Source organism: Globicephala melas, chromosome 3 (assembly GCF_963455315.2).
Source record: "Globicephala melas chromosome 3, mGloMel1.2, whole genome shotgun sequence".
Classification (NCBI taxonomy): Eukaryota; Metazoa; Chordata; class Mammalia; order Artiodactyla; family Delphinidae; genus Globicephala; species Globicephala melas.
In genome coordinates this window covers 116,901,469-116,924,298 of record NC_083316.1, presented here as the reverse complement: position 1 = coordinate 116,924,298, position 22,830 = coordinate 116,901,469, and the positions used below count along the sequence as shown (strand labels likewise).

Below are 22,830 nucleotides of genomic sequence, written 5' to 3'. Positions count from 1 at the left end.
GCCTGACATTCCTCTGGTTATGAGAAGAGACGACAGGCAGGAATATCAGTGAGGGATCCAGAGGAGACGAGAAACGAGACCACCTTGACTCCTAAGAGCTCTCTAGCCTACAGTCTACAGTTTGCCTTGCTGGGCCCAACACTTTCTATTCCCAAGACTCCTTCCAAATTCTCCAGGGCCCAAGTTTTATGCTTCAGAGAAACTTCCAAAGCTCCGTGACAGAAAATAGTCTCGGCTCCATGGAATTCTCAAAGGAAACAATGCTGTTAGCAACAGCTGGGAGAAAACAGCCTCTTCTCTTAGTCAATAAGTCACCCCAGGATTAAGATACTCAGGGCACCAGAGGAATGAAATTATGTTTGAGAGGAGCTATGCAACACAGAAGACACAGGACAATTATGGCCAACTGTAGAAACCACCTATACCCCAGAGCACTTTATTAAGACCTTATTGCTTATACAGACACTGATTGAGCTATACAAGTTTCCCTGTGCCTGGTCCCAGGTCACTCTGTGTAGAGTTTCCCTAGGCTGTTGGGAGCCGGGACACTGCTAGGAAAGGGCAGGACTCAGAGTGGGAAAGATGGTACCTCCTAGAAGCTATAGAGGGGGCAGTGGGCTATGAGAGAGCCCTTAGAGTGAGCAGAGAGGTCGGGAGTGTAGGCTTAAGCCAGGGCCCAGGGACAACATCCCTGAGATGAGTCAAGCCCCAGTCCTCTCTGAGGTTTCCAGAACAAAGGCGGGATAAGGAGAGAGTGGGGGCATTATTTCCAGGTGCTGCTGCAGCTAGGGGAGCATGGCAGAGGCCTGGGTGATGGGCGTATAATCTGCAGCAACTGGGCTTTCCTACATGACAGTGGGGGGTGAGCATGTTATGGGGGAGTCATGCACCATGGCTGGGCTGCAGCAGCAAGCACCAGGCCTGGGGGCAGTGGGTCTGCTGGGGTGACCACAGTAGGCAAGGAAAGCCAACTGCTGCCCACACCCCACTTTAAGAAACTGCATTCATGCAGGCTGAGGCAGGGCACCTCCTCCCATCAGGCACGGTATCATTTCTCAGGCCCATGAACTGATGCTCCCCTAATTTCTTAGTCAGGAAGAACTTCTGGGGGTGTAAGAGTTTCCTTAACCAAACCCAGGCTTCAACCCTCCATCCACCTACCTCCAGAGACTGACATGGCTGCTCGCACTTCCCCAGCTTTTCTCGCAAGGCACTTGTTACAGGGCTGCTGAGGGGAGGGGTCAGCACTGGGAGGTGGCTCCGATGGTGGTGCCCAATCTACAGGTCAGGAATCAGGGTGGAGGTGGTGAGGGGCTAGCGACTGCCATAGTACAGGCGCACAGCCAGGCCAATGAGCAGCGTGGCCAGGAAGAAGGCAGCTGTGAGCTGAAGCTGCAGCAGGGCTGCTGAGAGCACAGCGTTGACCACTAGCGAGCAGGACACAACGAAGAGGCGTGTGATGCTGCTGCCGTGCTTCATGACAGCTGACATGAGCAGCCCATTTAGTGCCTGGCTCAGCACTACAAGTGCTGCCCATCCTGAGAAACCCTCCAGGAGGCCTGGGCCGGGGCCGCCACCTGCATGCAGACCTAGGTTCAGGAGCACACCGAAAGTGTAGAGGAAGAGGTTCTGAAGTGCCAGGGGCAGCCGCTGTCGCTTCATGAGCAGCTCTGTGTACACGGAAGACAAGCCTGAGATGAGGCAGTACAGGATGAGAAGCAGCAGTCCCAGTGGACTGATATGCAGGGGCATGGGGCCTGCAGCAGCTGCGGAAGGGGGCCCAGGAAGGGTGTTCCCAGGGTCCTGCAGGCCACCAGCTGCATAGCAGGCTCCTGCTGCCATGAGCAGCAGCAGTGCTAAGCCCTGGCGTGCAGAGAGGCGGTGTCGGAGGCAGAGGCAGTAGAACAGGGCTGTGCTTCCAATCTTGAGATTGCTCAGCACCTGGTAGGTGCTGGGGTCCATGTAACGTTGAAGGTAGATCACCAGGTTGTTGCTGGCGCCGTAGAGCAGGGCTGATAGTGCGAACGGGGCGGCCTGGCGCCAGGGTGGGGTCTGCTGGGGCCATGCTTGCCAGCCCACCAGGAGGGAGAAGGCGCACAGCAGCAGCTTGGTCAGTTCAGTCAGCAATACAGCCGAAGACGGTCGGAAGGGCACACGGCCATCCACGTGGCACAGTGCCAGCAATGGGGCATGGGCTCCGTACATGGCAGTGGACAGGAGTAGCATCAGGGTCCAGCGGGCCTGCCTGGGATGGCCCAGGCCTGGCACACCCCCGTCCTCTACACTCATGCCCAAACTAGACCCTGGGTGGCCTGTGTAGCTAGCAAGGGGGGGTCAGTGGGGATTGTGACACGTTCGGGGAAAATCAAGTTATGGAGCTGGCTCCGAGGGGAGAGGAGCCTTGGTACATCGCCAGAGAGAATACTGAGAATCAAGAGTCAGCTGCAAACTCCACAGTAAGGGCTAGAAGAGGAAGGGGCTGGTAGTTCTAGAAGCCACTGTCTTGGGGCCAATGCCATGGGGTTATGGAGGCGAGGAGTCCAGGGTGCTGGCTGATGAGCCACTGTCCAGCCTCTGCAGGAAGGCGGCAGGAAAGCTGGAGACAGCAAATGGGTGAAAGCCGGGGAGGCCAGATATGGCATCTGTGGTTGAAAGGTCTCCACCTGCAGGCCCCAGCTGCTCATCCTGCCTCCCCCATGGGATCCAGAGCTAGTCGGGCCCCTTGCGCAGTGATTGAAGATAGTCCCTCAATGTCTTCTCCACATTGGGCACAGCATACCCCTGAGCTGCATATATGCCAGTGCAGGTGCCCACGGCAAAGCCTAATACTGCTGACGCCCTCAGTTTGGCCACCACATAGCCAGCCAGGAAGCCCTTGAGGAATGGAGAGGACAAGAGCGAGCCATCCTGTGGAGGAAAATGCAGGAGAAAATTCAGCCAGGCTCTCCCCTTCTCTGCCCAGGAGCTACTCAAGCTGGGCTTAGCATGTTCCACTACCTGCTTCTCCTTACTCTGGAAAACCATAGTATGCTCACCAAAGATTTTTTCAAGGTCCTGGGCAGAAAAAGAACCTAGGAGTCATGATCACACAATGTCAGAACCCTGAGGTTAGAAGGCTCTAACCACAGAATCCCACTGAGAGAGATGTCCCTGAGGAATCTGACCCCTGCTTGCTTCTCCAGTCTCATATCCTAGCATGCTCCCCCACTACTGCAGCCAAACTGAACTGTTTTCACCTCGCATGTTCATCATGCTACCTCCGACCACAAGGGCTTTGCCTCTGCTGTTCCATCTGCCGGGAATGTTCCCTCCTTCCCCCTTCACCCAGTTAACCCCTACTTAAGATCCCAGTTCAAAGGCCATTTTCTCAGGGAAACTTTCCTTGGTGACACAGAGAATAGGCCCTCAATAACCAACCATTCGCTGAATAAATCTCTACCACCCACTCAAAAGCATATTGGCCAATGAAGCCTAAGCGGGAGGCAGGGGGCAGGTGCACCTTTACCTGGTCTACACCACTGTTGACTTCGTCTTCCACACGTTGCTGCAGGCGCTCCAGCTGGTTCTTGAGAAATGCCAGGTCCTTAAGCTTGGGCAGAGAATCCTAGGACAAAAGAGAGGTTGGCTCCAGAAGGTTGACCCAGCCCCATCCCCTGCTCAAGTCTATCAGAGGCTGGGGGCAGGAGGCAGTGAGCCTAAGAAACCCCTTCCTATAAAACCTTCCTGAGATGATAGTGGTAAAGGAAGAAAGGCATTGAAAAGTAAAGAATTCACACGGGGGCCTGGGAGGGGGTGACCGATGGGACCTGCATCGGTAACTTACAGCAACTCTTACAGGAATTTTATACAGTAAGCGGTGTATAGAGAAGACAAGAGGGGCAGCTAGGGGTCCTAGGTTTATCCGGCAAGCGCTAGTGAGTAGGAAGCTACCTGAAAGTCTATCTTGTCGCCTGTGTCCCGAGGCCTAACACAGGGACTCCAAGTACTTAGTAAATGTGTGGTTGGTGCTGAACTTCCAGACTAACGGTGAGGCAGTTCCTTGGACAATTTGCGGGTAAACCTGATTTCTGCCTAGGCTTCTCCCTCTTCCTCCCCAAACCCATCCCAAACTGAATGTGTGACTGGATGAGCTGGGGTTTGGTGCGGGGGGAGGGAACGTGGCTGTCTGCAAGGGTGTGGGTAAATGAATTCAGGATTTTGGTCGCACATACCGACGAAATTAGTGTGCCCAAGGAATGTGTTCGAATGCGGGTGTGTCTGTGTTGTTGGAAACTTCCTGTCTCTGGAAGGGAAATTTCGGTGGCTAGAGAACAGAGAAGAGCGAGGACTGTCTGCAAGTAACTAAGGATCATCATGGTCCGGGGTTGGGGGTTGGGGTGACACCTGGGGGATTCCCGGTTCCGCTTGCCTTGCGCAATGCTCCGCCACTCCACTTCCCATTATTGAGGCAGTCGACAGGAGTAAAAGTCCGCTCCCAGGAGAAGCAAGGGGCACCCCCCACCCAGGAGCCCTCCCCATCTGTCGCCTCTCCCCAGGACTAAAAAGGTGTGAAGCCCACCCCGGACTGCAGACAACGTTCCTGTTCGCTCACCTTGTCATCCGCCATCTTCCCTGCCGAGCTTGTTGCGCAGGCGCAGCACCGCCTCCCTCCTGGCAAATGCTACTGCCATCTTTACTGAGGGCGCAGGCACTTCCGGGGCATTTCTGGAACGGGTGGAGACGCTTTCCTGAAGGTCTTCTTTTCGCAGATACTCCCACGTGACCTCTCCCTTTGAGACCCAGGCTGCGTGTGCGCGCGCGTAGACCACCTAAATGCCATGATCTCACTCGTGCGCGTGTGCGCTCCGCGCAAGTTCGCCTGGCGGATCTTCCGCCGCTTGATGAGCTCACAATTGAGCTATGATGTCAGCGTGCGCGCCGCGGACCATGCTCCTCCTCCAGACCTTCGCACGCCAACGCGCGGCAACTGGGGGATCAGGACGGCTGTTTTCACGCGCCACCTTTCGACAGGAGGCGCTGCTCAGGCGGGTCCTTTCCCGCCCCAGGACCCGGCCCCTGCCCCGCCCCGTATTTGTGCGGCGCCAGCTGGCCAGGCCGATTCCAGCGCAGAGGCTGGACTTGTAGGCGCAGCAGCTCCGGAGGCGAGCTGGGGACGCGACCAGGGCTATGCTGGGCAAGGATTACATGCTGGCCATCATTCTGGTCAACTGCGATGGTGTGCACAGAGGGTCCCGATGGGAGGATCGGGAGCTGAGGGGGGACGAGGGAGCGCGAAAGGCTACCTCAGCCTCAAAGACAGGGAGGGGCGTACGTCTCGGAGTGAGGACCAGGGAACAAATGAACCCCGATCTTTGCACTGCAGTATCCAAGGTTGGAAGCCTGGACCCTCAGGCTGAACCTTCAGCGCTAAGTTGTGCCTTTTGGGTTGGAGGAAGGGTTATGACAAAGTGTTATTCTGAGCGCACATATATGCCTTCCTTCTCCAATCTCACGTTCCTGTAGATGACTTGTGGGGGGACCAGAGTCTGGAGGGGGAGCCAGGTTTGCCCCCTGGCTGGAGGAAGATCCGCGATGCTGCAGGTACTTATTATTGGCATGTACCCAGCGGTAGCACCCAGTGGCAGCGCCCAACCTGGGAGTCAGGAGATGCAGAGGACCCAGGCACGGTAGGTGGCGTGTGAAGAGGGGGCCTGAGCTCATGTGTGGATCTAAGCCTACTGCCACACTGACCTAGCCCCCTCTCTACAGAAGACGGAGGGAATTTGGGGACTTCGGCCCCCCAAGGGGAGATCCTTCTCCAGCCTGGAGAGCTCACTGGACCGGAGGTAACAGGGATAGGCCAGGCAAAAATGAAAGGCTTGGGGTTCCATGGCACTCAAAGATGCAGCTGGACCCACAGTCCGCTTTCCAGCACAGGTTCTGGACTGTGTCCCATGTTTAGGGTTTTGTTATGTGTTCTTGGCTCTGTCCCATATTGTTGACTCTCCCAGTGTTTTGAGTTTTGTTCCTTGTTCCAAGCTGTTTTTTGTTACATGTTGTTTTATGTATTCTGGGTCCTGACCTCTCATGTTCTAGGCCTTGGTCACTACCCTAGGTTCTGTCCACGGAGGTTCCTATCCTGTGTTCTAGGGTCTTCTTGTCCTGATTTGGGGCGCTGGTCCAGATCTTGGACCCTGTTCCATGTTTGTTTTATTCTGTGTCCTGTGTGTTGAATTTTCCCTCAAATTCTAAGCCATGCTTTATGTTACATTTATGTAATATGTCCTGGGCCTTGTCTCACTCTGACTTTATATTTGGGACACTATATTCTGGGTCTTATCCCACATCTTGTGCCCATCGAGTAGTCTGGTCCTCACCATTGTCCCTTCTGTAGGAATTGTGGTCCTCTTACGAGCTCTGCTCTATTCCAGTAATTCTCTGTCCTGGTATGGTGAAGAATCCTACATCCAGAGAATGGAGCCAGGGGCTAAGGTAGTGATTTGGGCCTGAGGGCCAGTCCAGGGCATTGGGGAGGGTCCCAAGGGAAAGGTCAGGGGTGAGACTGGGCTGAGCAGAGGTAATCAAGGCTGAAGGGAGGTCTCAGAGGGTTTATATATGTGGAGCCTGTGGCACCTCCCACCCTACTTCACCTCTACTTACTCAGGGTCCTCGTATCCTTTTCCTCAACCCATCAGTGCTTCGCAGTCCGCTCTCTGGGCTGGGTAGAAGTACCTGAAGAGGACCTGGTACCAGGGAAGAGCAGTATTGCAGTCAATAACTGCATCCAGCAGCTGGCCCAGACTCGTAGCCAGAGCCAGCCCCCGGATGGTACCTGGGGCGAGGTAAGCTGGCTGGCCCTTTAAGGGGTTCAGCCCAGCATCCAGCAGTGGTGGTTGTCCCTGAATTGCCTGTTCCTCATGGCAACCACCTTCATCTGAGCTCCGGGCTGACCTCTCCTTGGCAGGGCCAGAACATGCTGATGATCCTGAAGAAGGATGTGATGAGCCTGGTGAACCCCCTGGACCACAGTCTGATCCACCGCCAGCCTCTGGTGCACATTCGTGTATGGGGTGTGGGCAGCTCCAAGGGCCGGTGAGGACCCCTACATCCTTCGAAGTGAGAGTTGCTCCTCCCTCCCCCTGGCAGGCTGTGATCCCCGCTGATGCTGACCCCCTGTACTTGAACCCCTGGACACAGGTCCTCTGACATGTACCCAAGCTCTGCCTCCCCTGCCTGGTCCAGCCCTGGTTGGGGAGGGTGGGCCCAGCTCAGCAGGGACGGATGGGGGAGAGCCTGAGAGGCTGGGCTGATTCTCTCCTGTGCTCCCACATGCTTCTGGAACAGTGACAGGTGAGTGACAGCCAGGTGCCTAGAGCCCCAGCCCTGATCTCCTTGTTCCATCCCTGCCATAACCCTGACTTTCTAGCCTCCTGCAGGCACTACAGGCCCCTGTCCTTACCTAGCCTCTACCCCAGCTCCATCCCTGGCCCTGCCCTAGCCCCATCTCTGACCCTGCCAGGGACTTCGCTTTTGTGGCGGGTGACAAAGACAGCTGTATGCTCAAGTGCCATGTGTTTCGCTGTGACGTCCCTGCCAAGGCCATTGCCAGTGCCCTACACGGGCTCTGTGCCCAGGTAAGGGCCAGAGTGGGGCAGGGAATGTGGGTATGGAGCTGGGTCTGAAGCTGCTAAGGTGGTTGGGTTAGGGTGGTATTGGCTCCCTTACCTCACTTCCCCCTCCCTACACCTCATGCTGGCTGCATTGTGTTTCAGATCTTGTCAGAGCGAGTAGGGGTCAGTGGTGATTCCCCTTGCTGCTCACTAGACCCCATCTCCCCTGAAGACCTGCCTCGACAAGGTATGGGGAGGGAAGGGCTGCACTGCACCAACAGGCTACTTTGGTGAAAGATGGGAAGGGGGTTCTGGTTATTTAGTACTTCTCTGGAGATAGAGAACTTCTGAGGTATCCTTGTCCCAGGGATCCCAAACTCTAAATTGGAGGAACATCCATGGCCTTTTTCCTGCTAGTTCCAGTTCCCTTAGAAGCGTGGAGAAAGGGGTCTCTGAGAGAGTACCCAGGCCAACTTGGTGTATATATTTCAGTGGAGCTACTGGATGCGGTGAGCCAGGCTGCTCAGAAGTACGAGGCACTGTACATGGGGACCCTGCCAGTCACCAAAGCCATGGGTGAGGACTGAGTGGGCTGGAGGGGGTGGGCTCCATAAGAGAAGAGGAAGGTGGGAAAGGAAGGAGCTATCACATTTCTAAGAGTGCTCCCATGGCCCTCTATAGCCTGGGATGTACCACCCTTCTCAACTCAGGAGTCTAAACCTGGCTGCAGCTATTCTGTTCCCATCTCTCTGAATCCTAAGTCAGTGAGAGGGGCCTAGACACTCCCTGCAGATCCTTCTTTACGCCTGGGAGACACCATGGTGGGCTTGTCCCCCCCCAGGCATGGACGTGATGAACGCGGCCATTGGTACCCTCACCACCCATGGGGACCGGGACGCCTGGGTCCCTGCCATGCTCAGCATATCTGACTCTCTCATGACTGCACATCCCATTCAGGTACCAGCCAGAAGAAGGTGAAGTTGGGGGTGTGGAGGGGTGGGTGGGGATGCCAAGGGGTTATTGCTTGCTACTGGAAGTGCTCAGTGGGTCCAGCTAGTACCTGGCCCCCTAGTGACTAGGCCTGATTTGGGCAGGCAGAGGCTGGTGCAGAGGAGGAGCCACTGTGGCAGTGCCCTGTGCGCCTCGTGACCTTTATTGGTGTTGGTCGTGACCCACACACCTTTGGCCTCATTGCCGACCTGGGCCGTCAGAGCTTCCAGTGTGCGGCCTTCTGGTGCCAGCCCCATGCAGGGGGACTCTCCGAAGCTGTGCAGGCTGCTTGCATGGTGAGTTAGGGGTGGGAATGGGTGGGTGGGATTGCCCTGCAGCTGCTCTGTACGGGTGACTGGGGTTCAGGATCGGCAGCCTCTCCAGAGATCACAAACCAGCCATGCCAGGGCTGACTGTGGTTCAGCAGTATTTTATTTGACCCTCATGCTGTTTTTAATAGGCTTTAATTAGTTGCCAATATTTAAAGGCCAGGACATTTCACATAATAATTGCCATTTGTGTTTTTTGTAAAATATCAGAAGCTCTGGCACTTGGGTCCACACGTATACATTTCAGCATTTAGCTGGAATTGTGTAAGGGCTGTGCCTTGAAGGGTGAGCATTGTCTTTCCTGTTTTCTCTCATTTAAATTGTTTTCTGGTTATCTGTGGGCATTTGAGTATGGGACACTTGCACTCAGTTCAGTTCACTTATTCACTCAAATACGAGTGCTTGCCGGAACTCAACCATACTGGACCCTGGGAATTCAGTGGTTTAGAGGGCATAGCCTTTGCCCTCACAGAACACTTAGGTTAGAGCAGAGACAGGCCAGAAAGAAGTTGTACACCACAGGATGATGGAGGATATGGCCCCTTTGGAGGTTCAAGAAGGCTACCTGAAAGAGGTGATAGAAAACTGAGAGTTGAAGGTCCAAGGAGGGAAGTTATCCAGGTGAAGGGGAATGGGACAGGACATGTGCCAAGTACAGGGAACCCCAGCTGTGAAGGTGAGAGGGATGTCAGTGGATTAGAGTATGTGTAAGAATCTAGTGTATCTGGAGTGCAGGGGGAGATGGAGTGAGAGATAGGGGCAGAAAGAATGGCAGAATCCAGGTCATGGACTTACAGGGTAGGGTGATGAATTTGTTTTATCTTGAGGCACTTTGAGCCATTGAAAGGTTTTGAGCAGGACAGTGAAGTCAAGTTTGTGAATTTTGAAGATCACTAAAGCTATAGTATGGGTAGAAGATTTGGAAGACACAAGAGAAGTGAGAAGACTATTTAGAACCCTGTTGAGTTCAAATGAGAGAGGAGCAGAGCAGTTGCATTGGGACGGGGTTGTAGAACATCCCTTTGACTAGGGAGTCCACTTTGCCAGGGTCCAGTCCACTGCAATGAGAGATGGAGGAGAGTTAGCATAGTGGTAGGTATGGATAAGAGCACAGGCCGTGCAATCAGAACTAGTTTTGAATTCCAATTCTATCAATTTCTGATTATGTGACCTTGGGCAAGTCATGTATTCTCTCTGAATCTCACTTCCTCATTTGCAAAATGGTGATTTTAACATCCGATAAATAACTAGCTCGATTAGATTATATATATAAAGAATTTAACACAGTGTCAAGCTCTCCTTAAATGCTCAGTGAATGTGAAGTTTTAGGCTTTTGTTATTGAGCTACCTGTGAATGCTGTAGGGGCTCCAAATGTGGCAGACTACCAGCTTCATTTCCTACTGAAGCCTTGGCCGCCGTGTCCCTGTCCTGCAGGAGCTTTCAGGGGGTCCGGGGCAGAAAGGAAGTGGATCCTCACATTCCCCTTCTCCCTAGGTTCAGTACCAGAAGTGTCTTGTGGCCTCTGCGGCTCGAGGCAAGGCCTGGGGTGCCCAGGCCCGTGCCCGCCTACGACTCAAGCGGACCAGCTCTGTGGACTCCCCTGGAGGTCCCCTGCCCCTCCCCCTGCTCAAAGGAGGGGTTGGGGGTGCAGGGGCAGCCCCTCGAAAGCGGGGCATCTTCTCTTTTCTTGATGCCTTCCGGCTGAAACCCTCTCTGCTCCACATGCCCTAAATTAATCGGGGAGGACTGGGGAAGGAGGTTCTGGGTCCATGCCCGACTCTGTACCCCTTCATTCCCCAGGGACCTGCAGCCTCTCGCCCCTTGGAGCCTTCTCTGCTTTCCCCACTGACCCTTGCCCACCCTCTATTTATTGCCCAATTTATTGTTTATATGGATGATTGAGAGGCCCTGTACCACAGCCTAGGCCCCGGGCTCTCCTCTCCCTGGGTCCCTGTGTTCCTTGCCCCTGTCCAGCCCTGGACAGTTGGCTCTACCTCAGCAACACTTTATAGCAAAATCGGTACAAATAAAAATCCCTCAGTGACCTCACCGGATGTGAGTATATTGGGCCTGGGACTGGGTTGGGAGTTAACCTGTATGAGATGAGTGTCTGCATCTGTGCTTGGTGTCGGTGGCTGCAGGTAGTCACATAAGGGCATGGGAGTGTTGGAAAAATGACTTCATTTAAGAAATATATTTTTATGAATATATAGGCACTAGGCACTAAGGTCGGCACTGGAGGTATAATAAAATAGGAGTTCCACCTTCTGAGACTGTCAAACAAGAGTCAAATAAACAGCACTGAAGATAATATATAGTACAACTAGGAAATCTCAGAAGGTTGTGGGAGCTCAGGTGAGACACCTGAAGTACCTGGTCTGAGGTACTTTAAGTGTGCTAGGCTTCCTAATAAATACATTCCAGCCGAGAGAGTGTAAACGTTCAGGGAAGTGGACAGAGGTTCTGGAAGTCCACCTGGCTAGATCACAGTGGGGGCATGTGTGGGGCATGAGCTTCTGGTGGTTTAAACTTGCTCCTGAGAGCAACTGTGAGATTTGGAGAGAGGGAACCCACTTGGGCTCCTAGAGCGCCACCTCCTGGAAAACAGCCCCACTTGGTACCATGTAGTTAGGACCCCGTGCGTTATTAGCTGGAATAGATTTAGAGCTCCTTAGGGAGTTGGAGCAGGGCCTCGACGGCGATTCCCAGCGTTTCTGAACTGTCCAACCTGGAGGGCTCCAGGCAACCGGCCCTGCCGGGGGCGTGCCCCAGCAGGCTCGGGTGCGGCCGCCCCGGAAGTGACGTGATGCCCCGCTGGCCGTGCGGAAGTGGAGATGGCGGGGCTGTACGTGAAACCGGGTGAGCGCGGCGGGTGGGCTGGGGCGCTGGGTCTACCGCCGGTCCAGGCTGGGGGCGGTTACCGCGCGGGGTGCGGACCCTCTGTCGCCCCCAGGCTCGCTTCACACGTCCTCTCACCTTCGCAGGCAACAAGGAGCGCGGCTGGAACGATCCGCCGCAATTCTCATACGGGCTGCAGACCCAGGCTGGCGGACCCAAGCGCACGCCGCTCACCAAGAGGGTCGCCGCTCCCCAGGATGGATCCCCCAGAGGTGCGTGGGGGCCCTGTGCGCCGTGACCCGCCGAGAATGGGCGGTGCCAGGAATAAGCTTGTACCATGGGCCTTTTTTGCTCTCTGAGGACTTCCTGAGGAGAGAGGTTGGAGCCCCAGAAAGGGGGCCAGTTCTGGCCCTTTTCCGAGCCTCTTACCTGTTGCCCAGGTAAATAATTGGTACGTTGGTCTCAAAAGAATCTCTCTGGGCTTTCGCCCTAGGTGATCGCATCCAGACCTACGGTTTTTAATATAGTTTTTAATTCCCAAATTATTTTCAAATCCTATTTCCAACCTGGATCTTTTCTCAGAACCCCATCGTGGTATACCCATTTGTCTGTTCTTCCTCGTCACTTGACTGTATGATAAGCATCTCAGACTTAACGTGTTATTCACTTAATCAGTATCATCTACTGAGCATCTACTGTGTTTGAAGGCAAACTAAACAGCAGTGAACAAGACAAAAAGTTTTGTTTTCTTGGAGTCCACACTATCGCTTTGGAGATAGATGAAATGGTGGTAAGGGCTTTGCAGAGAAATAAAACAGGGTGATGTGAGAGTGACTGGGTAACTAAGGTATCCGAGGGGCTGACACTTAAGCTGAAATCTGAATGATTAAAAGCTAGCCACACAAAGATCAGGTGCAAGAGTATTCAGGGCATTGGAAACAGCTACTGCAGGAGCCCTGAGATAAGTTTGGCAAATTCAGAGACTGAAGGAATATCTGATGACTAGAGCACAGTGGGCTAGGGATAGAGATTAAGATCTGAGAAGTAGGCAGGGGGCCAGATCATAGTGGGTTTTTGTAAACCAGGATAAGGAGTTTGTATTTTAATCTACGTAAAGCGGAAGCCATTGAAAAATTTAAAGTAGAGGAGGGCATCCTTTCCCCCTGAGCATTTCCCGTGCCAATAGGTGGATCTGTGGCCCTGAAAAGGGAGCTCAGATTCAGCTCTTTTCACTCCTCTCTTATCCACACCCGTAACATTGCAGAGTTATAATATAAATCAGAGTTTCTTAACCTTAGCACTAATGGCATTTTGGGCCAGATAATTCTTTTTTGTGAGAGACTGTCCCATACATTGTAAGATGTCTGCAGCATCCCTGGCCTCTACTCACTAGATGTCAGTAGCACCCACCCAGTTGTGATAGCCAAAAGTGTCTCCAGACACTTGTCCTGGGGGCAAAATCTCCCCAGGTTGAGAAACACTGACTTATATCTTTAAAAAGATTACTGTGTCTACTGTGTGGAAAATAGATTTTAGGGAAGAAGTGGAAAGACAAATTCAGAGGCTATTTTGCTAACGTAGGTAAGATGTAATGATGATTTGGACAAGGGTGGGAGTACTAGAGGTGGTAGGAATTGGATGGATATAGCATATGTTATGGAGAAAGTCAGGAATGAGTAGGTGTAGTAGGTGAGGTGAAGGAAGAAGCAATGTAACACACATTTTTTCACTTGAGGAACTGGATGGTGTTGTTCATTGATATGGGATAACTGGGTTTTGGTGGGTGAGGAAAAAAGCAAGCTTTCTGTCTTGGCCATGTTAAATTTGGGCTGCTACTCTGGGGAGAGGTCTAGGCCAGAATTACAGAAATGTGCCACTGTCACATGGATGGTATTTGATGTCATGGGCTTGAATAAAGAGTGTGTGTGGATAGAGGCCTAAAGAGGATCCAAGACAGAGCCCTAAGGTGCTCTAGCATTTCAAGGTTGAATAGGGAAGGAATTAGCAAATGAGATTGAGAAAGAGTAAAAGAAGTAAGAAGAAAGTAAAATTTACTCTGGGAGAGATTAAAATCTTGATTCAACCCTGATGAATGCTGCTGAGAGGTTAAATAAAATGAAGAAAAGGGACTACTTGATTTGACAAACATAGCAATCACTACTGACCCTAACAAAAGCAGTCAGGAGTGATGAGAGCAGAAACCCAGCAGGAATGGGCTGAGGAGAGAATGTGAAAAGTAGAGAGAAACTGTAGTCAGCTCACTGAAGAAATTCTCCTGTAAAGCAGAGATGAGAAATAGGCCAGTGCCTGAGGATGCAGCGTGAGGTAAGGGATGGTTCTGTATGCTGATGGGATGTTTTAGTAGAGAGGGAGAACTGATGGCACAGGAGAAAAGGGATAACTGCAGGAGGGAAGCCTAGAGGAGGCAAGAGAGGAGGGGATGCAGAGTACAGCTGGAGAGATGGCCTCTGATAGGAACAGGAACCTTTCATCTATTAGAGGAGAAAGGAAAGCAGCCACAGATGCAAGTGGGTTAGTAGAACTGGTGGTGAGAAGATGAGAGTGTTCCTGTTCAATGACCTTTATTTTCTCAGTGAAATATGAGGTAGGGTCAGAAGTACAGAAACAGCAGGGAAAGGAAAATAAAAGAAGGTAGAAAAGTTTAGAGGAGATAAGATGTGAAAATAGTTGTTCTGAAGAGTGGAAAAATGAGGCAAAGTATATGATTTCCAGGCAATGTTGGATGCCTTTTAAAATCCGTAGCTATGAATTTAAAGGGAGTGAGTTTAATGCACCTCAAAAATCTGAGTAGCTGAGCTGGAAGGGTATGAGCGGTGGTCATTGTTGCTGAGAACAAGGCAGAGGGGGATGGGAGGCTGAGGTAGGGTAGAAAAAATGGTTATTGGAGGTGAGAAGGTCAAATTGACACACCAAATTAGATGAATTATCATCCATGCGGATATTGATACCTAAAAGTAATTTTTGAATTTTCTCCTCCAGTTTTCTCATTTTCCATAGTGATTCCACCATCCCATCATTAAAGTCAGAAACCAAGAGTCATCCTTGGCTTCTCTCTCCTTCACCCCATCCTGTTCCATCAAGATCTGTTCTGCCTCCTCCTAAATATATCTCAGACCACTCCATTTCCCCTCATCTACTCTTTCACTCTAGTCCATGCCAGCATTCTCTTTCCTGGACTATTGTTAACCTGCCCTCCTCTACCTATTCTCATCAACTTTTCACAGACCATACAGAGTGAATGTCATAAAAAACAAGTTTAGTGATATCAGTCCCTGCTTTTATAAACCTGCAGTGGCTTCCTGTTACCACTAATGGAGTAATGGCTCAAGATTAAACTCCTCCAAAGCCCTGCAGGGTCTGGACCCCTGCTTACCTCTCCAGTGAAAGCTCATACTACTTTCTTCAGTGTTAATCATTTCCAGCCACATAGGCCTTGTTTCTGTTCCTTGAACAAGTCAGGACTTTTTCCACCTCTTGGGCCCTTCCCTTACCTCTGCCCTAGTACATAGTTCCTTCAACTCTTTATGGCTGCATCTATCTCATCCAGGTTCTTAACTTTGTGAGCACTTTTTGCTACACACTAATGTAGCAGCTGTACCTATATTCTTACTTAATCATCATTGCAACCCTGTGAAATAAGTACTATTCCTATAATATCCCCATTTTACAGAAGAGGAACCCAAGCTCAGAGGTTAAAGGTAATTTGCCATATGTCACATAGTGTGTGAGCTGGGATAAACTTAGATATCATCTTATAAGGCCTTCCTTGAACACTCAGGCTAGGTAGGTCCCTCTACTATTTCTCTTTATCACATCATCCATTTTATTTCTTTGTACCTATTTAAGCCATGTTTGCTTGATCTTGCTTTACCTTTTCAGTCCCCACCTCAGAGACATCTCCTGGGGCCCCCCCAATGGGGCCTCCACCTCTGTCAAGTAAGGCTTCCAGACTCCCATTTGTGGGGAGTTGTCCTCCCTCCAGCATGGAGCCCACAAATTTCCCAGTCGTTGAGTCTGAGATTCTGCTGGAAGATGTACTGAAACCTTTGGAACGGGCATTGGAGGATTGCCGTGGCCACACAAAGGTAAGTGAAAGCTCCCATCAACAGCCAGATGCAGGTATGACTCTCAAAGGTAGACCCTCTGACCCTATAAGCAATGGCTCTTAATCCTTTCTGAGTTATGAACCCCTTCAGAATTTGCTAAGGACTTCCTAGAAAAATGAACACAGGATTTAGGAGGGTTCACAAGCCTCAGAAGAGGCTTATAGGAACAAGAATTGAATTCAGCTCCCATTAGTGACAATAACAGCCTGATCTACATACCTCTAGGCCATTGAGAATAGACCCTGCTGATATTATGCTTAGGGAGGGGAAAAAAACCCCAACAACAACCCCTTTTTTTATTGATAATGTTTCCTAAGTTCTCTGGAGGCAAGGGATCTGAGGAGTCTTAAAGGAAAGTAGCAGAGGGGCTTCCCTGATGACACAGTGGTTAAGAATCCACCTGCCAATGCAGGGGACATGGGTTCAAGCCCTGGTCCGGGAAGATCCCACATGCTGCAGAGCAACTAAGCCCGTGCACCACAACTACTGAGCCTGCGCTCTAGAGCCCGTGCTCTGCAACAAGAGAAGCCACCACAATGAGAAGCCCATGCACAGCAACGAAGACCCAATGCAGCCAAAAATAAATAAGTTTATAAAAAAAAAAGTAGCAGAGTGATCTTCACCTCTTTGGTCCTTAGTTTCCTTATTTGTAAAGCAGCACTATAGAATTAATTTCTGAGCATATGAGAAACTCCAGAAATTTAAAAATTCTAGCCATAATGCATTTTTCTTGAGAGGAGATCCATAGATTTCATCAGATTCTTAGTGGGGCCTCTAATCTTTGCGTAAAGAACCATAACTCTAAGATTAGAGTGTAAAGTTCCTGGGCCAGACAAAGCAGGTGCTTCCTATGTGGTGCTCCTTTCCCTGCCCCTGTTGGGCTGGCAGCACTGACTTGGAGGGGGCTTCTGTCTCTCAGAAGCAGGTATGTGATGACATCAGCCGACGCCTGGCTCTGCTGCAGGAACAGTGGGCTGGAGGGAAGCTGTCAATGCCTGTAAAGAAGAGGATGGCTCTGCTGGTGCAAGGTGTGGCTGGGTCCCTTGGTATAGCCCAAGTCCCTCATCCTGCCATGGTTGTCCAAGTTGGACTAGGTGCTGAGATTTTGACTGGTTGGGAGGGGAGGAGTTGCAGCTATGTTTTTTGCTCCAGGTTTCTTGCTCAGCCCCTCTCTCTCCTCAGAGCTTTCAAGCCACCAGTGGGATGCAGCAGATGACATCCACCGCTCACTCATGGTTGACCATGTGACTGAGGTCAGTCAGTGGATGGTGGGAGTTAAAAGATTAATTGCGGAAAAGAGGAGTCTGTCTTCAGAGGAGGAGGCCAATGAAGAGAAATCTGTAGCCACAGCTGAGCAGAACCAGACCATGCCAGGCATCCAACATGATCCTTAATCCTATGGGTTCCCCAGCCTCACCTCACACCATCTCTTATGCCTTGGCATGGGAGGCCTTCCCTAACTTGGCTCCCTTTTACCACTTGGGAGACTGTCTGCCCCGTTGGGGTGTTTGGCCTGACCCATCTCTGGGGGAAGAGGTCCCTCCTGGACCACAGGGAGGCCACTTGTTACCCATACCATATGCATTTCAATAAAACATCTCAATGTGGTGGGACCTGGGTAGGAGAGATGAACCCTTCCTATGCCAGACTGGTTCCCTCTGGTGTTCTTAACTGCCTTGCTCGCTGTGCACCGTGCACACCTCTGTTCTTCCTCTGTTCATCATGAATGGCCTTGCTAGGCGTGAGCAGATTACTGCCTGCCACTTTCACCCAAATTAGACAGAAACATACATCCCTTGCTGGGCTGAGTAACCCTGTGTTTGGATGATTTGTTTCAGTATGGGAACAGAGGCTCAAATAGCATGGGAAGATTTTTTTCCCTCAAAAAAAGGAGACTGACCTATTTGCACTGCATCACCCTTGAGGTATGCAAGTGCTACAGAGATTAGAACCTAGCTGTATAAATTGAAGGTGAAAAAGACCAGATTGCTGACATATGGGATCATGATTTTTTTTTTTTCAGGGGATGGGGAGAGTAGGATTATGACTCTTTATCTGACTCACCAAATAAGCTTCTGCCTCTGTTTGGGTCCTAAGGTCTTCTAATGCTTTGAGGACAACAGAACCAGGTGGAAGGGGCCAGGAGGCTCATATCATGCTGTGAAAAGGGAGAGTACAGGTTTCCAGTGTTGGAATATGGTTGGTACTTACAGGTGGGAGGCAGAAAAGGTATGGGGAGAGACAAAAGAAGGCTATAGGCTGGGGCAGTGCCTCTTTTCTCCTGCTTTGGAAAAGCTAAGGAGGGACTGGTAGAGAGGCCTGATTCCAGGAAGCTGCTTCCTGGAAAGGCTGGAACAGCCCTTGGCAGGGGTCAGGCTATTGCTGTTTATGGTTTGACAGCTCCTATGGCCTGCCCCCAAAGCCTGCCTCAGGCTCTAAGGGCTGCTGGAAGTGGGCCCAGTGGGAGCTGGGAAGGAACCTGGGACCTCTGATCCTAACCAGGTTTGCTGGGACCCTTAGCTTTATGGCTGAGATGGGAAGATCAGCATTGAGGAGAACACTGGAGCCAAGGCATTTCTTTGAATGTTTACTAAGCAGTCAGACAGTGACATTCTCCATCCCCCAGCCCCAGCCTCAGCCTGAGCCAAGGGCCAGGGGTTGGGAGGAGTGCCTACAGACCAAAGAGTAGTAGAACTAAGGGCTTGGCAAGTTGCCCATTCCTATCCCCGGTCTAGCTGCCTCAGAGCTAAGGGAGGCCCAGAACCACCATGTCACCCCCTTCTGGATTAGATGAGGCCAGCTGGCCTTTGGATACCCCAGAAAAAGGAGGTAGCAGCAGCAGTGTGAGGGATTCCTCTTACTCCACACACAGGGTCACCTTCACTGGATTAGATGTCCATTTCAAACTGTGCGTCATCTGGAGAGAGAAAAGGCAGGAGGACTGGTTGCTGGGCTGGGGTCTGCAGGTTCAGCGTCAGTGAAGGAGCCCCTCTCAGAATCGAACCCCCACTCTACTTAACTGGGGCATTTGGGCTCAAAGCCATTTTTTAATTTTAGGGTCTGCTTTCCTTACCAGGTATCTCTTCCTCTGTCTCCTTCTGCTTCTTCCGCTCCTCGAGCCTGGAGGGTGGGGCTGTTGGAGGAGTTGTGACCCCTGGAATCTGAGGGAGGCAGCGGGGGGGCGTCTGGGCAATGGGTGAGTTCTTGCACTCCAGCAGGAACTTTCGGTCGTAGATGATCCTGGTGCCTGTCAAGGGGTAGGGGCTAGGTAAGAGGCAGGAGCTTGGGTACAGAGCTGTGTGGGACCCCAGACACAGGCCTTTTAGGGACCAAGGGGTCACATCTTCCCATTTTTTAAAGGGCTACTGCTCTGCAGCCCAGCCAGGATCTCAGCTGACTAGCTTTCACAGCACTTAAAAGTCTCCTGGGCCTACCCAAGATGTGTCTAAGCACCACAGAGCAAGTGGGGCATCCCAGCTGGTTTAGGCAGGGGCTTTTAGTTTAGGAGAGCTTCAGGTCTTGGCTGTAGGAGGAGCACCAAACTTGGAGCTCAAGTACTTCAGGAGGCTCCTGTCCTGCTCTGCTGGCTCTGGAACTTCATTGCTTTGGTTCACAAGGGAGGGCCTAGCCCTCCAGCCTCAGTTGGATGAGGAAGCCAAGAGCAGATAAGAAGGCTGGTGCTGCCACCTGGGCTCTGATATCCTGCAGGGAGGAGCGGTGTTCCTCCTGTGAAATACAGGGACACACTGTTCTTACCCTGACCCCTCCCAAGTCCTGTCAGGCTCAGCTCAGCCTAGAGGAACTTGGCCCCAATCATGTCCTCCAAAGGCCCTACCCTGTTCTCACCCCTCCCCTTCGCCTCCGTGGCAGGAACCCCTGAGCAGGCATGATCTCAGGCTGCTACACCAGTCAGCCAGTAGTCAAGCCAGCCAGCGCAGAGACCCGAAGCTCCTGCCCCCAACTGCCAGAGTCCTGCATTTGCAGCTTTGCAAGACCCGGTTGCTTCCTGCTGAAGCCACACACAGTTGGGGCCTCGGCTCCCGCTCCCAGGCGGCAAAGTCAGGAGGGCCGGGTGAGCAAGGAGCCAGGCCATAGTGATGATTTCTGCCCAGTCACTCGGAAACTAGGCACAAGGCCGTGTTGCATCATTTTGAGAATTTAGGGAACTGGGCTTCGGCTCCAAGCACTCACTCCTGTCAAAAGCTACAACCTGCAGAGGGGCCTGCAGGCAAGTCCAGGCTCGCACCTCCCCACCCACGTCCCGCGACACGCACACGTTGGCCTGGCCGCTGACCTCCGGGGGTAGTGGTGTATAGTGTGCCCCCCAGCGTGGTGCTGTAGCAGTCAGGCAGCCAGTCCCTGCCCCCAGGAATCGGGCAGCTGGTGGGTGTGGACATAGCGCGGGCGGGACGAGCAGGAAGGCAAGCGGCTGGTGCTAGTGTTGAGGACGCGGGGCTAGTGAGTCGGACTCAGTTGACCACGTGCGGCCGCAGCAACACCACCAGGACAACGTCAAGCCGGGGGCGGGCCGGCCGTCAATCAACCCGATGATCCCGCCCTACCCTCGCGGGAGGAAGCACCAAACTCAGCGAAAGTTGGAAGGAGTTCCAGGAGCCGCACCGGCCTCCAGTTCCTCCTGGCCCCAAATTGGCCAGCCTTCCTATGCCTATGAGCGAGGCAGCTACTCAGCTATTTACTGTTTATAGCGGGCGCTGGGGACAGGTGAGGTATGGCGCACGTTATTGCCATATATTAATTCATCCATTCCTCTCAACAGTTTTGGACAGTAAAGCACTGTTATTAGCCACATTTTACAGGTGAGGATACCAAAGTCCAGAAAGGTTAAGTCATGGTTCAAAGTCACGGATTTTGTAGGAGGGGGAGCTGGGATTCATACCTCAGTGTGTCTGATTCGAGCATGTGCCCCTAGGCACAGCTGTATAATGCCTCCCATTAATCAATTTCAGTACAGGGTGAAAAGTGCCTTGAAGGCCTGGTGCACAGCCATCAGGGTAGGTCAGGGAGGGAGAGTGGGCCTTCTGGAAGAAGTGATACCTGGACTGATTAAAGGATGAATAAAGGTTGGAAGATAGGAGAGTCCAGTTCTTTGATCTCTCTGTCACAGCTAACCTCAGGAAACTAAGGAAGGACTGGGGGCTGGTAAGGAGGGCTTGGTCTTTAGCCTTCTGGAAAGTAAGATCAGAGAGTCTGGCCTTTAAAGAGAAGATTTTTTGATGTAGGCACAGTGATATGAAAGGAGGCAGGAGAGAGGTGGTGGGAGAGTAAGTACTAAGTTTAGTCCTGTATACACAAAAAATCTCGACTTGACCCAGTTGTCTGCTGTTTGGCTTCCTAAGAATCACTATACCCTCAGCAATGCCACCCCACCACCAATTAATTGTAGACCACCTGACTTCATGCATTTATCAGTATTACTTCAGCACTGGCTTCCTCAGATTTCCCCTCAGCTCTGATTTCTTGACTCATTTAAAAAAAGACTACAAGTCATTGCTTCTCAAACTTTAATGTGCACATAAAGCACCTGCAGATTTTGTTAAAATGAGGATTCGGATACAGTAGGTGGGACTTGAAATTCTGGGTTTTTAATAAAATCCCAGGTGATGCAGACCCTTAGGTCTGCATGTCCTCAGAATCACATTTCAGGTAGCAAGGATATGTATACTTTATTGTTCCAAAAAGGTTTTTGAGCCTCTTACAAAGTGGTGTATGCCTAAATAAAGTGTCTTAGCAATGAAGTGCTGGAGGGTAAGGCTTGGGATCAGATTGTGGAGGAACCATCTATGACAACTCAACTTTTAAGCAAGGTAAGTAGTCTAGTGAGGGGAGTGGGAGATGGGGTGGAGGACAGTGAGACTGGAGGTGCAGACTCCAGCCTAGTGAAATAGGGTAGGCAAAAAGGCAGTTGCTGCGAGGATGGAGAGAAGTGGAGGGGATACAGATACACAGAGGAGGAAGGGTAAGTGACTGATTTAAGGGTGGGGTGGGAGAGGAGATAAGCCAGGATAATTCCCAATCTTCTGACTTGAGAGTCTTGGTAGCTAGTAGTACCACCTAATATAATAGGGAAAACAAGGGGAGGAGCATATCTTATATTGGGGAATATATAATGTGTGTGGAATGTTCAGATGGAGAAGCACAGTAAGAAGCCAGATATACAGGTCTGAAGCTACAGAGGGAGAACTCTGGGCAAGTGATTCAGATTTGCGTGGAGTAAAATCCAAGAATGTGGGATAAGATTACCTGGGGAGAAGATACACCAAAAGAAGAGACCTGAGCATATCAACATTTATTTAAGGGGTAGTGGAGGAAGAGGATTTCACTGAAGGAGACTGAGAAAGACCAGTGAGAGTAGAACTAGAAGTGTCAAAGGTTTTCAAGAAGGATCAGTGTGGAAGTGATCCTTCTATTAATCTTTATTATAAAACAACAGCAGCAGTTACAGACTTATAGCAGTCTTACTACTGTAAGAGTACTACTAGAAGCTTACTTTTTTTTGAGACACTGTGTGCTATAAGGGCTGGGGAACTAGAGAATAGGCAGTTGGTTTTAGAGAGAAAACCAGATTCATCATCCATTCAACCAGGATGAAGGACGAAGAGTTTAAATCAGAGGTTTTTCAACACTGATTGCCCATTAGAGTATAGAAGCTTCCAAAAAAGAAAAAAAAAACTTATGCTCACGTCCCAACCCCAGAGATCTGATTAAACCTGTAGGGGAATACCAGGTCTCTGCCACCACGCAAATTACTTTGAACTCACATCAGTACCATTAAGATAAAACAGGAAGAGGTGAAAAGTAGTCACAAAATAGGTTTGCAATCTGAGCATTAGTTTCACAATCTTGTTTTCCAAATTAGGTCTTCAAGCCCAAGCTCCTGCCCTTTTTTGGAGGTGGTCTTAACACACTCAAGTTTCTCTCACCCATTTCCTACAGGA

General features: G+C 51.3%; 5 protein-coding genes across 11 annotated transcripts; 2 read left to right on the top strand and 3 right to left on the bottom strand.

The window, feature by feature from the left end:
- Nucleotides 1–1,314: 1,314 nt before the first annotated feature.
- Nucleotides 1,315–2,299, bottom strand: SLC35A4 (solute carrier family 35 member A4). Its single transcript, XM_030869420.2, has one exon. It carries the CDS (start codon nucleotides 2,287–2,289, stop codon nucleotides 1,315–1,317), a length of 975 nt encoding a protein of 324 aa, XP_030725280.1. The 5' UTR covers nucleotides 2,290–2,299.
- Nucleotides 2,300–2,693: 394 nt separating this feature from the next.
- LOC115860038 (SLC35A4 upstream open reading frame protein) lies at nucleotides 2,694–4,787 on the bottom strand. Its single transcript, XM_030869424.3, has 3 exons — nucleotides 4,592–4,787; nucleotides 3,506–3,604; nucleotides 2,694–2,907 (listed from the first exon to the last, which is right to left on the bottom strand). Exons 1-3 carry the CDS (start codon nucleotides 4,604–4,606, stop codon nucleotides 2,710–2,712), a joined length of 312 nt encoding a protein of 103 aa, XP_030725284.1. The 5' UTR covers nucleotides 4,607–4,787; the 3' UTR covers nucleotides 2,694–2,709.
- APBB3 (amyloid beta precursor protein binding family B member 3) lies at nucleotides 4,718–10,970 on the top strand. Of its 7 annotated transcripts, XM_030869414.2 has the most exons (13): nucleotides 5,015–5,215; nucleotides 5,503–5,666; nucleotides 5,749–5,825; nucleotides 6,411–6,471; nucleotides 6,675–6,821; nucleotides 6,944–7,071; nucleotides 7,324–7,329; nucleotides 7,499–7,613; nucleotides 7,752–7,836; nucleotides 8,082–8,165; nucleotides 8,431–8,546; nucleotides 8,684–8,875; nucleotides 10,404–10,957. In XM_030869414.2, the coding sequence occupies exons 1-13, from the start codon at nucleotides 5,167–5,169 to the stop codon at nucleotides 10,638–10,640; spliced, it is 1,461 nt and encodes a 486-aa protein (XP_030725274.1). In that variant the 5' UTR covers nucleotides 5,015–5,166; the 3' UTR covers nucleotides 10,641–10,957. The 7 variants fall into 7 exon arrangements, with proteins under 7 accessions (XP_060152280.1, XP_060152278.1, XP_060152277.1 ...); XM_060296293.2 differs by lacking the exon at nucleotides 7,324–7,329 and having other exon boundaries at nucleotides 4,728–5,370; nucleotides 10,404–10,965; XM_060296296.2 differs by lacking the exon at nucleotides 7,324–7,329 and having other exon boundaries at nucleotides 5,015–5,370; nucleotides 6,374–6,471; nucleotides 10,404–10,963.
- Nucleotides 10,971–11,613: 643 nt separating this feature from the next.
- Nucleotides 11,614–17,843, top strand: SRA1 (steroid receptor RNA activator 1). Its single transcript, XM_030869422.3, has 5 exons — nucleotides 11,614–11,768; nucleotides 11,894–12,019; nucleotides 15,648–15,853; nucleotides 16,794–16,902; nucleotides 17,057–17,843. The coding sequence occupies exons 1-5, from the start codon at nucleotides 11,744–11,746 to the stop codon at nucleotides 17,266–17,268; spliced, it is 678 nt and encodes a 225-aa protein (XP_030725282.1). The 5' UTR covers nucleotides 11,614–11,743; the 3' UTR covers nucleotides 17,269–17,843.
- Nucleotides 16,125–20,271, bottom strand: EIF4EBP3 (eukaryotic translation initiation factor 4E binding protein 3). Its single transcript, XM_060296298.1, has 4 exons — nucleotides 20,169–20,271; nucleotides 18,948–19,121; nucleotides 18,690–18,791; nucleotides 16,125–18,032 (listed from the first exon to the last, which is right to left on the bottom strand). Exons 1-3 carry the CDS (start codon nucleotides 20,269–20,271, stop codon nucleotides 18,763–18,765), a joined length of 306 nt encoding a protein of 101 aa, XP_060152281.1. The 3' UTR covers nucleotides 16,125–18,032; nucleotides 18,690–18,762.
- Nucleotides 20,272–22,830: the final 2,559 nt, after the last annotated feature.